Genomic DNA, 17,593 nt, shown 5'->3' with positions numbered 1-17,593 from the left:
CATTGACCAAATAAAAATTTCAAAAACACAGTGATAAAGTTGCAAAAGAATAAGAAACCCAAAACTTACAGCTCCTGGGCGAGGCTTGGGCACCTCGCCATTAAACTGCACCCATTTAGTATGTGCCTGTTCCACAGTGGCACTCTGCATGTATTTGCCCCTTGAAAACACATCTTCCACACTAGATACACTGTATGCACACACAGCTGACATGCCAACATTGTTTCTGTAAAGAAAAAAAGATCTTTAGAGTGATTATAGTCATTAAAATTCAGCTTTTGATCTGGTTTTTCTGTATTTCTATTATTATAATAGAAATACAGAAAAATAGAATATAGGATTATGGCGATATAGTGGCAAATAACAGATTTCAACACAAACTGCATTCCTTGCAAAGGTTGTTTTCATTACCCTGGTTGTTCAATTAAACATACATAAAAACATAAATAGAGGAGGTAATATATAGGGATGCACTGAAATTTCCGCCGAAAATTGCACTATTGGCAAATTGCCGAAAGTGCCACGACAGACGGAAATTCAGTTAATCCCAGCTTCTCTCCTCCTCCTTTCGGCTGGGTGCCGGTCTATGTGCCTTCTGATGCAGCGCCGGTGACCAGCGGGAAGGAGAGAAGCTTTTACGATGGAAAGTAGCTGCGAGGTGACAGCTGTCATCGTTGCAGCAGGCTGAGCTCTCCTCCCTCATCACCCGGCTCAGCCCCCTGTGTCAGCACGAAGAGCGGTACGGGGCAGTGACAGCTGCGATCTGTTACAGGAGGTGGAGTTCTCCTACCACACCTCCCAGCTCCACCTCCTGTGTCAGAACGGAGAGCGGTCCGGGGCGCTGACAGCTGCGATCTGTCACAGGAGGCGGAGTTCACCTCCCAGCTTCACCTCCTGTGTCAGGACGGAGAGCGGTAATTGGAGGAGAGTGCTCTGATCTGTCACAGGAGGCGAAGTTCTCCTCCACCACTAAATGCCCCCTCCTGTTGACAGCCGATTCAGGATGGAGAGCAGGTATACAAACACTCAGTGGTTAGCTTAACGGTGAGTGTTTGTAAAATAACTGGACATAGTGTGCTTACTATGTCCCAGTTCTGATTGAATGGGAAGTGATCTTGATCACTTCCCATTCATTCATGATTGTGGACATAGTAAGCACACTATGTCCATAATCTATGAATGAACAGGAACACTCCATATAGAGGATTCCTGTTCATTGATAACAGGGGCTGCAGAAAAAGAGATCGGGGACTCTGTATTCTCAATCTCTTTTTCTATTTTAAAAAGGGAAATATCAGGGGTCTGTTTAGACTCCTAATATTTCCCTAGAGCCCCTAACAGTAAAGTAAAAAAATAAAAATGAAATAAATTAAAGAATTTAAAATGTTTTTAAAAGATTGAAAAAAAATTATTTTCAGTTTCGGCCTGACAAAATTTTTAGTTTCATCCCCATCCCATTTTGGTGCATCCCTAGTAATATTTAATGACATTAACGTAGATCTAAACCCACTAAAATCTCCTAAAAAATGTAACATTTTAATGCCATTTCAAAAGTTGTTTTCAATCTTTTAAAATGTACAACATTCAATAAAATCAAACCTGGTGAACATGCCAAGAAGGTCCTTGTTCAGGCACTTTCTGTTATAGGGGGGCAACTGTCTTCCAAATGTGTTCCTGTGTTATCACTCTGTCACATGTGCCCCTGGGGGAGTATACAAGTAACAGTAGTGACACAGATTGCCGAGCCATATTCTACCATTATCACTATGAGGAAGCTGTTCTAGACAGGAAATGGCTGACAAGGGTTGAGATACAACAAAGTATGAAAATTAGGTGTGAAGTATTTTTTGAAAAACTGCAATTTTCATGATACCCAATTCTTTAGATCTGTAAGATCTAGTTACATTACAAAATGGTCTGTGTTACAATGTTATAATAATTTTCAGCAAAAGTGGAGTTTTCCTTAAAAGCAAAGATACATGTCCTGTGCTCATATAAAATGTACTGATATTAAATCATACTTACAAATGGGATGTAAATACTCCATAGATGACTGGCTCCTGCAAATCTGGTGATTTGAGGATAAAAACATCATTGATGACATTAAAAATCATATTATTCTCCTGTGAGTGACATATGAGCCTGGCTTTAAGAAAGGTTGTCCATTTTTTTTGCAATGTTCTGAGACCACCTTGGTCACCCTGAAAACAGAGGTAAGGCAGTATATAATTTATATGATATAATAGGACATCACATAAAAGGTAATCAGCATGTTAAATACAAATTTGATTGTAATCAATGGTATTTGGGAAAAAAAATATATTTTTTGCTCCTTTTACAGTTAATCATTTATAGGTGCTTTCTGTGTAAACATGAACTCGGGTAGCTTCTAATTTTCATCATGGCATTCATTTTGTGCAGACGTTTGCAGCTAAAACCCCTACTGTTGCTGGTATCCTCATCTTCTGACTGGCCATCAATCTAAGCTTGGAGAATTGAAGTGTGTGTGTGTTGTAGTTTAAGCACCACACTCTCTCTCACTCGGTCCACAGCTTTGCCCACAAATCATATTGGAAAATGAGAGAAAGCAACCTTATTAATCTGGGTTCTATTGGCTCACACACCCAACTGAACCTTCAGTTTAAAATCAGCTAAATACATTCCAAGTGCATCAAAACAAAATGTTTACATTCGTTTCTTTTCTAAAACAGCCACAGCCTTAGTAGAAAAGCCTGCCCGCCGCCAGTAGCTGCAGAGTGGGACCCTTTCTCTGTGTGGGAAGAAGCAGTCTCATTCTACAGGTCCAACACACCCCATACTGGGCCTGACCTATAGTTCTGCAATCAGCAAAGCTCTTGCTAACTGCTAACTGGAGAACTTTAATTCTGACTCAAGAGGCATGTCAGATCTCTGCAAAAAAAGTAAATTGTTCCCCCCGAGCGAGCAAGGGTTCCACTGTGCAGCATGCTGGCTAGGGACATGCTTTTCTACTCAGGCTGTGACTGCTTCAGAAGAAAAAGACTTTGCATGCATTATGTTTTAATGCACATGGAATGTATTTCTCTAATTTAAGCTGAAAGTTCAATTAGACTTTAAGGTAAATGAGTGGACTTTCTGATTTTAATAGCTGAAATGAGTTCTGGATAGTTTTAGTATTTCATGGATTAAAAAAGTGCTGCCTGGAGTTGCCTTTAACGTCATGATCCAAAATTTGCTCTATTATCATCATGCACTGAAAATATTTTCCTACAAAGTTTGCCCAGATCTCTAAAACAGAGATATGGAAGAGCGGAAATGGAAAAAACAGATATGCGGTATTTTCTAAACGAAAGAAAATTAGATTAAGAATTTTAAACCAATATGGACAACATCTACAGTTTATAAATAGAAAACCCTGCAATGTCTGCCCACTTTTAGACTAGTCTTACTACAAGAACCTGCACGGCTACATATGACCTACAGACAGGAGAGGCTGGGTGAATACAGCAGAATGATCAAATCACAGGCTATTCAAAGCATAGTAGTTAAAAGGAGAACTATGAGGTGAGCGATTTCCACTCATCCTTATAGTTCGAGCCGACGTGTCACATTGAAACTGTCACACGGTGGCTCTATAGATCGGGAAGTGAGCGAACACATACTGTCGCTTGCTTACTTCCCGATCATCTCCCTGCAGAGAGCAGTGACTGTCAGTCACGGCTCCCCACAGGGATCCCACCCTCCCCTCTCCGATCCTCCCACACTGATGGAGGAACGGACGAGGGAGGGGGTGGGCACAGCTGGCTCTGCCTCTAGATAGGCAGAGCCAGCTGTCAATCAGCCAGCTGGGTGGATCTCAACAGTATTGTCGGGAACCATCCTGGCTGCGGTGCACTCAGCATATAGTGGGGAAATAGCCCGCTATATACTAAGCTTTGGGTCACGGGAAGAGGTTAGTACATGTCCTCCCGTGACCATCCAGAGAACTATGGGGAAAAAAGGTTACCCCATAGTTCTCCTTTAAATAACTTAGTAGAACTGTGAATAACTGCCCACATGCAGTTCTGACTCCAATGTTCCATGTGAAATAGTCACAGTTGAACGATGTTAAAATGTTCATCTTTACTCATGAACGTAAGGGAAAAATATATGCAAAATATACTATGCAAAAGGGTACCTATCATTACAAAACTTGCTTTTACAGCTAGAATCCTTTCATCATTCACCTATTCATCTATATGCTTAGTCAGGAGATAATTGAAATTTGAAGTTGTTGGCTCAGGCTAGATGTCTCTGAGGGCCTCAGGTTGCCTTGGAAACCCCCAAGATTAGGTTCAGCATTTTTATCTGCAGAGCGCCAGCATTTCAAATGGAAGATTTTTAACTAAAGAGTAGCAAACTGCTTAAATGGTCTGCTTATCATCAACAAGGAAAATAGAAAACGTTGCATCTAACTTCATATATATTGGAAAAGATTACACAAGTCTGTGTATTAGATTGCCCTTCAATGACAGGGTCATAGTTATAAAGCATGTGACATTACATAGTTGGCTGACCAATCCCTATCAGTGGATAACAAAGCTTCTAACAAAGAAAGAGAGCCGATATGTTATTCTACCATGCACAGCAGGAAATGCTGTAAAATAAATCAACTGCCAGGGACACTCTGTAAAATGGTTCTCTCATCACCTTCTACCCATGGTTGGAACTGGGAAGGGTGCCTAAAAGAGAGGGGTAAACATTTTAACTCTAAAGTCTATTCAAAAACTTTTTTCTATAAAAGGGAATATGCCTCGAGAAAAAAAACTAAAAAAGGCACACTGCAAAAAAAAAAAAAAAAGACAATAATTTCCAGTCTGGTAGGCAGAGACTCTGACCTTCGCTCTCTTGGACAGTTATGGTACCTAAAGAATCTTCAGCATCCAACACTCTGGGTGTTAAATGCCTGGTCTTCCACTATGGTCCATCAGATGCCTGCTTTGTCACTACTGGGGCAGGTCTTTACCAGCATTATGGTGTAATTGGCACCCTGGTGGTCTCTACTTACAGGAATTTAAGCAGAAGCCATGAAGGTCATGGAAAGATTCAGAGTGGGGCAAATATCTTTTGTGGTGTCACACACAGCAGTAATGACTTTAAAGTTAACCTGATAGAACTGATAGAAATACAAAGGCTTCCATTGTTGACCATCGAAAAATTCTAGCTGCCTGACTTTTCGGGCTTTAATCCATAAAAAAAGGAGAACTTTAATTGTCTTTTTGGTTACAGAAGGACATTTACTAATGTCATCCTATCACCCAAAGTCAGCAGATAACAGACTACTGCCCACTATGTGATGATCACGCAGAGCTGTGCCGCAGCCAGGAAAGATACTGACAATAATGTATTCACTCTGCTGCCTGACTGACAGCTGGTTCCGCCTCTCCAGAGCCAGCTGTGCCCACCCCCTCTCCCCTGTCTGTCGCCAATGAGCTCTGGAAGTACGGAAGAGGGGAATCCCTGCAGGGAGCGGTCATTGACAGTCACTACTCTCTGCAGGTAGAAAACCGTGAGCTGGGCAATCAAAGATTTGTGATCACTCAATTCTCAAGCTATAGAGCCAGTATGTGATTTGCAGTGTCACACACCGGCTCTAAGTATTGGGAAGAGTGCATTTTACTCTCCCAATAGTTCTCCTTTAAAAGACACTGATTTGAAACTTGCATGTTTATTAGGAAATCACAGTAAAGTCAAAACTCCCGATTTGTTGACCTGTTCCAAGTCAGTGATATTAAAATCAGTGACGTCACATTGTAACAGGCAAGGAAATAGTCTTATCAGAAGCAGAGGTCAACAATGACAACTTTCATACATTTTCATTACAGGTTTAGCTGTATATTGTACATTTAGCTGTTACATTGTGAATCCGGTGGATACCTAAAAAATTAACAGGAGAGGAAGGAGAATAAGGCTATCAAACTATATCAAGTATGACTGCAGTTGAAGCTGGGGTGCTATACAAATTTCATGGGTATTACAATTACAAACCCCAGGAAAGCATACTAATTCCTATCCCTTTCCACTGTCATCAGGATAAGGACTGTGGAGTTGCCAGGGTCAAATCTGAATCTAGTAAAGAGATTTTTATTTTCACTTATAAAAATTATAATGCAAATTACACAATTACTGCAGTTTTCTGAGGCTATAACATAAACAAATTGGCAAGGTGGGCTAATAATAAAGCAACCTTTCATTCCATAACAAGCAATGCTAACATTAAACTCATTATATATGCAAGCGGAAGACACAAAGTAAATATATTCCCCTACTTTGAGTGCGCCTGCATCCTGTTAATAACAGCCATTAACATTTCTCAGAATACCGCCACGGGTGGAGTGATGCAATGTGAATTTAATCACTGTAATTAAGGCAAGATCTCAGCATTCTAACAATTGTTGAAGATGCTCTGGAAAGCTAATAAAATACATCACTGTACACAATGGATGCGGTCACCGACAAAGCACTGCAGCCCCTCTAGCAGCACATGATAGAAGTCGACAGCTGGGCTCATTTTTTAGTGTGAGTGATGACAGCTCAGTATGAATTTCCACCTGTCATCACCAGTTAAGACAAAACACAGCCCGTCAGTGGCATCCCATAACACTTATAGAAAATATGCCATGGGGCGCTCAAATACATTTTCAACATAGCCAAATTCCCAAATTGCAAATTAATGTTTATGGGGTGTCCGAGACATCTGCACCAGTATAATCATTATTTTTGTTTTGCTGATACCTTTGATGAAGTCTATCAGCAGCAGCAGACAGGCACCTAACCTGATGATCCCTGCTTATATTATGCTAAGAATGTAAATAGCTACACCTTTCTAATATTTTCCTTATTCATGTTTAGGAGGAAACAGACTTTAATGTTAAAATAAAAAATAAGTGTTTTTTTTTAAATAAATCGCATGAGTAATTATTACTGAATATGGTATTTCGTTTAAGGAAAAAAAATAAAACTATAATTTTACTATAATAGCAGCCAGACATATAATGGAAACTTAAATTAACAGAACCATTTTGCTTTCCAGTAGATTTTCATGTTTTAAACTGACAGAATTCACACCAAAAAAACCACTATTTGTTCTACAGTTAAGAAAACCTGTAACATCATGCTGTAAAGCAAAGCAATGGCAGAGATATTAGCAGGCACACTCCACTGGCACGTCAACCAGAGCCCACATGAATACCTAATGTGCCACTGGAGCCCCCTTTAAAACCCAAACACCTGTATAAGGCAGACAGGCACACTCCACTGGCACGTCAACCAGAGCCCACATGAATACCTAATGTGCCACTGGAGCCCCCTTTAAAACCCAAACACCTGTATAAGGCAGACAGGCACACTCCACTGGCACGTCAACCAGAGCCCACATGAATACCTAATGTGCCACTGGAGCCCCCTTTAAAACCCAAACACCTGTATAAGGCAGACAGGCACACTCCACTGGCACGTCAACCAGAGCCCACATGAATACCTAATGTGCCACTGGAGCCCCCTTTAAAACCCAAACACCTGTATAAGGCAGACAGGCACACTCCACTGGCACGTCAACCAGAGCCTACCTGCATACCTAATGTGCCACTGGAGCCCCCTTTAAAACCTAAACACTTGTATGCAGCAGAAAGGCACACTCCCTCGCCTATCTCAAAACCCATCACTCACTGCCTAAGAGGCCTATAGCACCCACAGCCACTGTCACAAAGGGTGGGCCTCTCCCTACACAAATCAATTTCCAGAAAGGCAGTAAATGCACACAGTCCTAGAAGGGGCTTCCAGGAGCTCCAGGGAAGCGGGCAAGCTCAATTAAAGGTACAAGGTGCAGCAGACAGGTTCACTTTAGGGATGAATTCTAGCTTTGACCATGATGTTTTCACACAATACAAAAGTACCAAAAAACTAAGGCTTGGTAATATATACATTGTTAAGGAAATTAGAGATAATGTATACATCTGGGTCCCACTTTTTATAAGTATCTATTCTTTCACTTTGATAAACCAGTCTAAGAAATATGCTATTTAAAGTCGTGACAAAGCTATTTCAAGTTGTTGGTCCATAAAAATAAAAAAAAGAATTGGAAATTCTTCTATAGCATGAAGAACCCATCACATCTGTATTGTTATTTTAAAGGGAAATTCTACCTTTAAAAAGAAATATATAAATGCACACTTCTTCATAGAAGAAAAAATGTGCATTTATTAGTTTTTTGCATAAGAGGCAATAATACATTGTAACTGTGATCAGTGTATCATGGGTGCATTGTTCAGGCTCTGCAGACTCTTCTGCTTATCTATGTCCGTACTGAGGTATAGGCATTCGGTATCATGGACAGGAGGAAGTGTCAATGGACTACAAGTCCCTCTGCCGTGGTGGCTGATGGGACTTGTACATGGATGTATGGGTGGAGCCATGCACAGCTGCACCAAAATTAAGCAGCAGCAGTGGGCAGGTTGCAATTTGACCATGTTTCATCTTATGCCCTAAATATACATGCACATGCCTCTTATCCTGAAACACTTGAATACGAATACAGTGATTTCCTCTAAGTTATAGGGAACATTCTAGCTATCATGATAAAACCCGAAAAAGGAATAGGTATCGTTTCTGAATTTAACTGGAATTCCAATAAAAACAGGTTATAAACTGGACAGTAACTTTACAGAAAATGTGGTTATGTGTCAAATCAATCATTTGTGCTTGCGTGTGGAGGAAAACATTATAGGAACTAGAAAAATGTGCAAGTAACTGGTTAACAGCACTGAGGACCGGAGATATGCACAAAATAGGACAAAAATAAGGCACATGGATTTATGAAACGAAACTTAATTATCTTTAATTATAAAACCTTTGTGAAATGGGTTTTAGTGTGGATCTTTTCCTTAATCCTTCTTAAACACTTAGCTTTGGCCTTGCCAGGGGCGTATAAATAACTCTGACACAAATAGCTCTGCTATTACAAGTACAGTAGCTGAGCTGCAAAGGCTTGTACATAGAAATGAGAGAAATGAAAAAACAAACAGTGCATGCATGATTTTTTACGATCGCATGGCCCTGGAACGTAGGGCATTTTGTTACCACGCGTTCCTGAGCGGCCAATCGCACTGCAGGCGGGGAGCGTGTCTGCAGTGCCATTGATGCCCCAGAACACAAGGAGACTTTATGTATCCGATCCCATGCATTCCGGGCACGGGACACTGTGGCAGACGCGCGGGCTGGTGGAAAAAAGCCCTTACACAGAAAGATTATAAGAAAAGGAAAGGTGTACCCTAATAACTGAAATCTGGTCAGCAAGTACAGTATATTTTATACCATTAAAGAAATGTATTTAAAAGAGAACTACGGGGTGAGTGTTTTTCCCCATAGGGTAACCTCCTCCCGTGACCCAAAGCTCAGAAGCCCGCGATATACTGAGAGCCCCGCAGCCGGGACGGATCCCGACAATACGGTCAAGATCCACCTAGCGGCGTGAGTGACAGCTGGCACTGCCTATCTAGAAGCAGAGCCAGCTGTGCCCGCCTCCTCCCCCGTTCGTTCCTCCACTCAGCGCTGGAGAATCGGAAAGGGGAGGGGGGAATCCCTGCAGGGAGCGGTGACTGTCACAGATCTCTGCAGGGAGATGATCGAGAAGTGAGCGAGCGACGGTATGTGTTCGCTCACTTACCGATCAATAGAGCCGACCTGTGACAGCTTCTTTGTCACAGGTTGGCTCTAACTATGAGGATGAGTGGAAATCACTCACCTCATAGTTCTCCTTTAAGCTTGATGCAAAAAAGCTTGTTAAGGGCTCATGCACATGGTAATAAATGGTTGTATCGTATACAATGTGTCCATATATATTGCAAATCCGAGCGGCTACATACGTACAGGGCTGTATGCATCTCCCACAATAAGCTGTCCAATGCTTTGTCCACTCATGCCATGTCATACTGATGGCAGAATAAGTAACTGTCATCAAACAGGATGCTGTTTCCCAATGTCAACACCTTCTCTACATTCCTCCAGGCATTCATCCAAAGGATGTTACCCAACCAGTGAAGCCGTATATGCAATGGAGCAAAGAAACATAATTAGGGGGATGTTTCTCCAACCACTGAGGTACCACAAAAATCACTGTTAGGGTGGATGGGTTAAGCAATTATTAAAACACAACAATGAGAATCAAACAGATGAGCAAAGATAAATCATTGAAGAACTTTGTAATGCAGAATGATTGTTAACCCACCTTGCATACTCTGGCTATTCTGGGAATTAGAAGCTTGTTAAAAAATTCATATTCCACAGAAACTTCAGTGAAGAAGAAATATACTTTGTCATCATCTCCATCTGGGTTATTGGAAGGTGCCCTGATCACATCTGAATGCACAAATCTGGGCTCTAAAAACAAGGAAGGAAATGCACTCAATACTCGATGGATTCAGAACATCACTTTTTCTGTCTTTTTCTAATAAAGGCCAAATGTGCCAAAATATACATAACCTATACCAGGGATTACAGAACTTGTACACAGTACATCAAAGTTACTGACTGGAATAAGCACAGTTAAATGAATACTGCATAGGTGACTTGGAGGGCAATCAAGTGGTCTTGAAACCTCTGTTTGAATGTTGGTGCTAAATAATGCATTACACATGTAATGTATATTATATTATATGAACGGTGTGTGAATTCTCAGGATGGCTGTGAAAAAGAGGGCTGTTTCCAGGAAATATCACAGGAACAGCATTATTTTAGTGTTTCTATTGGGTAATTATACTGTTTCACTGTTGGCACCCTAAGGAACAGATTATAAGGCATTTGCAATTGAAGGGACACTAAACTCAGGAGTTAAATCTTAAAAATGTATTCAAATAACAAAAATGTATCTTATTTGTGTATTACTCAGCTGTAGATCCTCAAATCATCCCTGAATTCATGCTGACGCTGTCCTTCCTTCTGGAGGGTGGCTACTTTTGTTCCCCATGGTTCCTGTGTGTGTTGTAAAGTAGTCACCGCTACAAGCGCTCTCCTGTGATAGACTACAGTCTCATGTTTAGTTTACTAATTTGTATTGAGATTGTAGTCCATCAGGGAAGTGAGCTTGAAGTGGTGACTACTTTGCAACACCCACAAGGACCACGGGAAACAAAAGTAGCCACCCTCCAGAAGGAAGGACAGCGTCAGCATGAGATGTTTTAAGTGATACACAAATAAGACTACATTTTTGTTACTTGAATGCATTTTTAAGATTTAACTCCTGAGTTTAGCGTCACTTTAATGCTTAAACGGAACCTCAAAGTGCTGACACTTCTGTTCTGAGAGAGATTATATGTAAATAAAAGTACAGATGAGAGAGAGGAAATTCAGATCATTAATAAAGCCCACTGGTGACTAGGTTTTCTTTAAAATATATGCAACACCTACAATTTTGTTTTTTTGTGTGTTTTAGACAGGTAGGGAAGGGTTTTATTTTTCCTGCCTGTGTCATTCTGAGATTTCGCGTCACTTCCTGTCCTAAAGATGCAACAAGACATGACAGGAAATCTCTACAAAGTGAACAGAATTCCCGTCTCAGACAGGTGTCACAGGAACAAGTATTACTATTGCAGAATTTGTTCCTCACCTTCTGCTGCGGTGAAGCTGCTAAAATATTGGCGTTCCCATGACTTTCTCTCTCTTGTGCCTATATACAGAATTTGATGTAACATTTTCTATGATATTCAGGGCCTAGACTCAAGCAAAATGCTTTCTCTCTCCTGCCTTAAAACATCTTTAAGTTTGTGATCATGATGGTATTGTGGTAATGGAGTGTGCTTTGTGTCACAGAAACCCCATTGCGAACCCCCCTGCTTTATTCATATTAACCAAATTCACACGAATTGGCATGAACAGTGCACCTGCAAGCTGTCTTACTTGCAAACGTTTAACTCATTTTAGCCGTTTTTGTTGTGGGATTATGTTCAGTTAAATCTGGCATGAAAGAATGTTTTTGTTCTAGTTGAAATCAGGCACACAGATGTATGGCAGCAACTCTTGCCTTCTTTTAAAGCCCAACTCCAGGCACAATAATCTTACTGGAGAGTTGTAAGATGTACGGTGTAGTTTATTTTCTAAAAACCCACCTGCCATATCCAGTACTAGCTTTCCACAAACTAGCAGTTATGCATGCGGGTGGAAGCCCAGCTCCCATGGAACTTTCATTTAAGCTCTGGCTGTAATTCTGCGGGTTTAATAGACATCAGCGCTGTGGTTGCTTCTCCGTCCCCCCCTCTCCTCCTGGCCAATCACAAAGCAAACAGCCTCATGCTCCTTTTTGTAAAATGGGATGGGGACGGAGATGTGATCAGAATGCTGTGGTCTGAGACTTGCAACGCTACAGCCGGAACGGGCACAGAAGTTTAGCGGGAGCTGGACTTTCATCTGCATGCATAGATGATGATTTGCAGGTACTGAATATAGCAGGAGGGTTTTAAGAAAAGGCACTGCACTCAAGACCATTAAGCCCGGAGTTGAGCTTTTTTTGCTATTCCTATGTACCCCAAAGAACAGCGAATCAGACTAAAATCTTACCTAACCAGGTCAGTTGTCAACTGCCATATTGGAACAATTACCCTCACAAACTCAGGCATGGAAGATGATATTTAGCCTTTCAACAATATCTGTTTATCACTACTTGTGACCTTGTATAGTATGTATTCAATATTTATTTTGCAAGCAAACATTTAATATGTGACAAAGAAATCCTGGAGCATTATAGGTCTAAAGAAACATTAAAGCTATAGCAGTGGTCAGCAGTTCTTCTGCTAACCTCCACTTACTACAGTAGTGAAATGGTGGTCAGCAGAAGTAACCAGTGAGCGGTGCATGGGACTGAGGAGATTGCCAACCTGAGATTGTTCTCGGAAGAATATTGCAGCAGTGGATTCTTTTGTTTTGGAGCAGTATTCAGTGGTGTAACAGCAGGAAAGGTTGCAGGTATGCGATTATTAAAAGATACACTTCAAATAAGTACCAGAGTCACTTAAAATTAGCATAATTTTTACATTTAAGAACGTAAATAGTTATGGGACATTTCAGCAACTTACCATTAAGCCAAGGTACAGCATACTCTGTTCTAAGCAGACCTTGCTGGGAGTGTCTGCATATGATTGGCTCGCTGCCCAGAAAGGTAAAAGAGGTGCCAGAATAGAGTTCGCCATCTTTTGTGAGAAAAAATAAAAAGGATTTATGCACCGAAAACTTTAAAACATAAGCAATTTCCCAGTATGACATACACAGACGTGTGAATGTGGCCTAAGCTTTACAGACAAAAGATGACTGGTAAAAATTAGGCCAAAGTTCGGTATTACTGAAATGGTTATGTATATTGTATGCGTTTCGTAAGATGCTACATTATGAAAAGTGTCAGGTTGGTCCAACCTGCACTAATCCAAGCACTAAATTTCTGGTTAGCCCTTCTCAATGCCTTACTACAATTAAACATCAGACCCACAGAGGCTTACATTTTGTAGAGGTGAATTCATAACAGATTTACATTTGATTACATGAAGGCTATTTTTCTTAAATTGATGATGATTGCCACAACATTCAGTGGTGAAGAGTGGTACAGTGAATAAAAACTAATGGGCACTTAACTGAAAAATACAGCTCTGGTAATCATTCTAATGCCATAACAGTTGAATAAATCAACCATGTATTCAACAAGATAATTTTGTGTTTGATAATCGATCACCTCATTTGTAGAATTTGAATCAGCAATCTCTAACGCACATTAGCTTACTTAGCCTCATTTATTCCGGTGTTTTGTCTAGTCGGGTTCAAGGGACAAAGATCATCATGTAATCATTGACTTACCAACCATCACTGAAGTGTAACTCTGCGCAGGATCAAAAGGACATCTTCCTTTACCATCTTCATTTTTGCCTGCCAGCGTAAAACTACTGACATCCTGCAATAACAAAGGTAAACAAAGATGTTTGGTGTGACATACCTGCAATGATAACATCTCGGATCTCATTCTATTGTTTGACAGCTATACTGGGCCGGTATGATCAACTCAGCAGTACAATACTAAAGAACAAAGCTAGCACCTTCTTCTCTGTACTGTTAATCCTCTCCAACCCAGTTTGCATATTATACTCAATAGCATGCAAACTAACACAAACACATTAAAAAAGTACCATAGCAGAACTAACCAAAGTATCACAGGAGGGATGAAATGCATTGGTTCCACACACAAATAGAGTGTTTTCATTGAGGGTCTGCAGCACTCTAATGTAGTTTAGGCATTCTGTCTGTAATAAAGGAAAAGAACGTGCAAAGTGTTATTAAAGAAATGAGCAACATGTTTATGCCTTTACACAATGAAATTGGCATTAAAAGAACCAAGTGCTTGTGAACATACACTGGGATATACAAATTATAATTATTACAAGTATTTATATAGCACCGACAATTTACACAGCGCTTTACATCAGTCCCTGCCCTCAAGGATCTTACAATCTAAAGTCCCTATCCCACATGCATACAGGGCCATTTTAAGATATGAGCTCAATTACCTTCCAGCATGTGTTTGGAGTGTGGGAGGAAACGGAAGTATTCGGAGGTAACCCATGCGAGCACAGGGTCAGGAGAACATGCAAACTCCTTGTGGATAGTGTCCTGACCGGGATTCAAATCATTCACAGATGCACAATTTCAAAATGCAAGCAAAAAAGCGCACATGAAATATAAAAATGAAATATGGCTTTAGGCAAAGTTTAGAGAGCAAACCATTCCAGAGGGAAACATGGATGATATTTAATTATGAAAATGATAACTGCCTAGCTGTCATGTTGACTCTCTTCAATAAGTTGTTAGCAGAGTATGCAATAAGTATACAAATTAAGGCTTCGGAGTTTGCTCCAACGTTCCTGATATGTATACTTGTTCCTGGTCAATAACCCAGAGTAACCCAAGTAATGAAGCCAGAGGGTCAGCATAATAACCATCATTTCAAAAGCACATTTCCCCTTTAGGAAAGGTTTATTTACTAGACCTTATTTATCAAAATAGATCATGTAAAGACTCTGCATAGTACAACAGAGCTACCCAAACTTGCCCTGAAAAGCAACATTGTAGAAATTTACATCTAAAAGATTTGATGTGGGAAAAACACTTTTCTGAGTTGGCAATTGTTAATAAATAAAGCACACTTTCTTGTTAAATCACCAAACTATATACTGTATCACAGCAGTACTCCAGCTGGTGTGAAGGGCTTGCCTACCCCTGCTGTATCTGATACCAAAGGCATTTGGTCCCACAAGGTCCTTTTAACAGGTATAATCCCAGTAGTAGAGGAGGACATCACCGTCATTTATAGGGAAGGGAAATCATCTACATTTGTGATAGCAATAATGAAAAATACCTGACCACTGTATGGTAAATATAGATCCTAAAAACAAAGGTTTCTACATGTTCATTCTAGTAACACCAGAAAATCAAACCTTAAGAGGATCATAGAAATTGGAAATACTACAAACACTTCTAGTCAATTATAAATAATGAACCTCAAAGTCAAATACTTAAGTACCTGTCTGGATTTGCCTTTCCGTACGCACTCTTTGCTCTTCTCATCTGTGGCTTTCCAGTAAGCCTGGAATGAAAAGGTTAATATTATTCAATCCGATTTTGCAAACTATTGGAACCTGCAATAGCCATGTGAAATATATGTATATACAAACATAACCTATGTACAAAAATCCTTTAACCATGTACAGTCATGGACTAGGTGATACTCTTTCATTTTATGGAAGAGTTTCTCAACTCCAGTCCTTCAGCAGCACCAATGGTCATGGTCTACAACTTTACTGTCAGGGAAAAAATAGTAGTGGTACGTACAGATCCAGTGAAAACAGTTTTTAAATCATCTGGGCAAGATTAGAAAATCCTGCAAAGTGATATGCTGGGAGCATATACCAATGAAGTGGAAATACAAAATGTTAATTATGACAATTACATCCAGTGAACCTGGATAGTGGTAAGTCATTTGAAAAATATTGTAACCCACACCTAGGTTATTACTACACTGTAGCTTATCACTAGACCAGAGTTTAAATAAATTTTTTATTTGAAGATTTAAATACCTGTTACCATTTAATTCACTCAAAAAATGACATGTATTTTTACATTAAGCCACTATAAGTATCGCAATTTGTCTTTATATTAGCTTTCTGTAAGCCAACAAGACCATTCACATGTATGTATGCCAGGTATATTTAGCTATCTGCCTGTACAGCATCTCATAAATTATACATTTAGAACATGTCTAAATAATTCATGTAAAATGTCTGCTTATCTTTTTTAATAGTCATTTGTAAAACCAGCACCAGTATGTGTTGTTTCCTTTCAGGTTTTTTTTTTGCTGACGCCAACACATTGAATGAAATCACACTTTTTGTCCTATACGGGGATTAGTATTAGGAGAGATACCATCTTTATTACAACTTTAATCAGTACATTCTACTTAGCAGATACAAACAAAACCCACTGGAAATGTGCTCCAAAAAAGATACAATTTAAAACTCTCTCTGCAATATCGGCCAATGCAAAGAAAAAAAAACAAAAAAAAAACTATTGTACACAACAACAAAAATGACCCACCTCATGTTTCTTCTCTGAAATCTTCAGCGAATTTACTGCAAAAATGGCTTCCCGTGCTCCAATATACAAAACATCCTTGTCTTCACTCAGCAACAATGTAGAGTAATTGTAAACGCCTTGCTCCTGGAAATGCGTTAAACTAACTTCTGCAAAAAAAAAAGTATTTGCATAAATTGTGTAAAATACCAGATTATATAAACTAACCACATATGCATTTAGATTTCTCTAGCATACATAGCTGCTACAACATATGCAATACTGTGAACTGCTATGAAAAAAGATTGCAGTACATTCACAATCAAGTCATTCTCTTAAAACGCTTTGGCCCTTTTTAGATGGACGGTCCGGACCAATCAGGTCCGTCTATCAGTTTTTCAGGAGGATCTATTTCGAAGCCCAAATCTAGTCTATGGGCAGCTGGATCTCAAAGGACGTGCATCCCTTTAAATCCGATTACCTCCGGCTCTGGCCAGGTCTGAAAAACAAAACGGACCAAAGTTCTGCTTTGGTGGACCTGACCTGAGCTCAGCTAACATAATGCTGCAATTAAACACAGTGCAGTTCTTGACACACACAGTTAGACACCTTTTGGGATGCATAAGTAGTTCGCCATCAGGTTTGTCAGGATTCGCTCTGCCCCTAGAACAAGGAAATTACATTTGCAATGGTTTTTTAGAAACCCGGATTTCATTATTTCCTCAAAATCAAAAGGCAAGAATCTTTCTAATAAGAAAAACATTTTTATAGAGTTGTTCATTTTGCACTTAATTTTTTTTTTTTTTAAACGTGTTTAATTCAATTTTGCACATATACATTGAAAGTCTGCGTATGAACAGTTAAAAGCCGTAACAACTGCTATGGAAACAAGGAAATATATGGGTGAAAAAAGACTATGCAGAGCACTAGAAACACAAGAGCAACTCAACATAGCAATAGTGAGAGGTGGGGGGGGGGG

The 17,593-nt window shown here is 39.9% G+C and overlaps 1 protein-coding gene across 1 annotated transcript in view; it reads right to left on the bottom strand.

Annotated features, from left to right (window-relative positions):
* Nucleotides 1-17,593, bottom strand: part of SEMA4D (semaphorin 4D) — a 26,943-nt gene that overhangs the window by 7,598 nt on the left and 1,752 nt on the right. The window contains exons 2-9 of the mRNA XM_018563307.1: nt 16,639-16,784; nt 15,569-15,631; nt 14,193-14,291; nt 13,852-13,945; nt 13,083-13,196; nt 10,244-10,395; nt 2,026-2,201; nt 70-226 (exon numbers count right to left, since the gene is read on the bottom strand). Of these exons, the coding sequence (XP_018418809.1) occupies nt 70-226; nt 2,026-2,201; nt 10,244-10,395; nt 13,083-13,196; nt 13,852-13,945; nt 14,193-14,291; nt 15,569-15,631; nt 16,639-16,784 (1,001 nt within the window). The remainder of the gene's footprint in view (nt 1-69; nt 227-2,025; nt 2,202-10,243; nt 10,396-13,082; nt 13,197-13,851; nt 13,946-14,192; nt 14,292-15,568; nt 15,632-16,638; nt 16,785-17,593) is intronic.

The sequence above is a fragment of the Nanorana parkeri genome, unplaced genomic scaffold (assembly GCF_000935625.1).
Source record: "Nanorana parkeri isolate BGI_ZX_2015 unplaced genomic scaffold, ASM93562v1 scaffold651, whole genome shotgun sequence".
NCBI classification, from domain to species: Eukaryota; Metazoa; Chordata; class Amphibia; order Anura; family Dicroglossidae; genus Nanorana; species Nanorana parkeri.
Note: the sequence above shows the minus strand (reverse complement) of the source record. Positions and strands in the feature narration are given on the sequence as shown.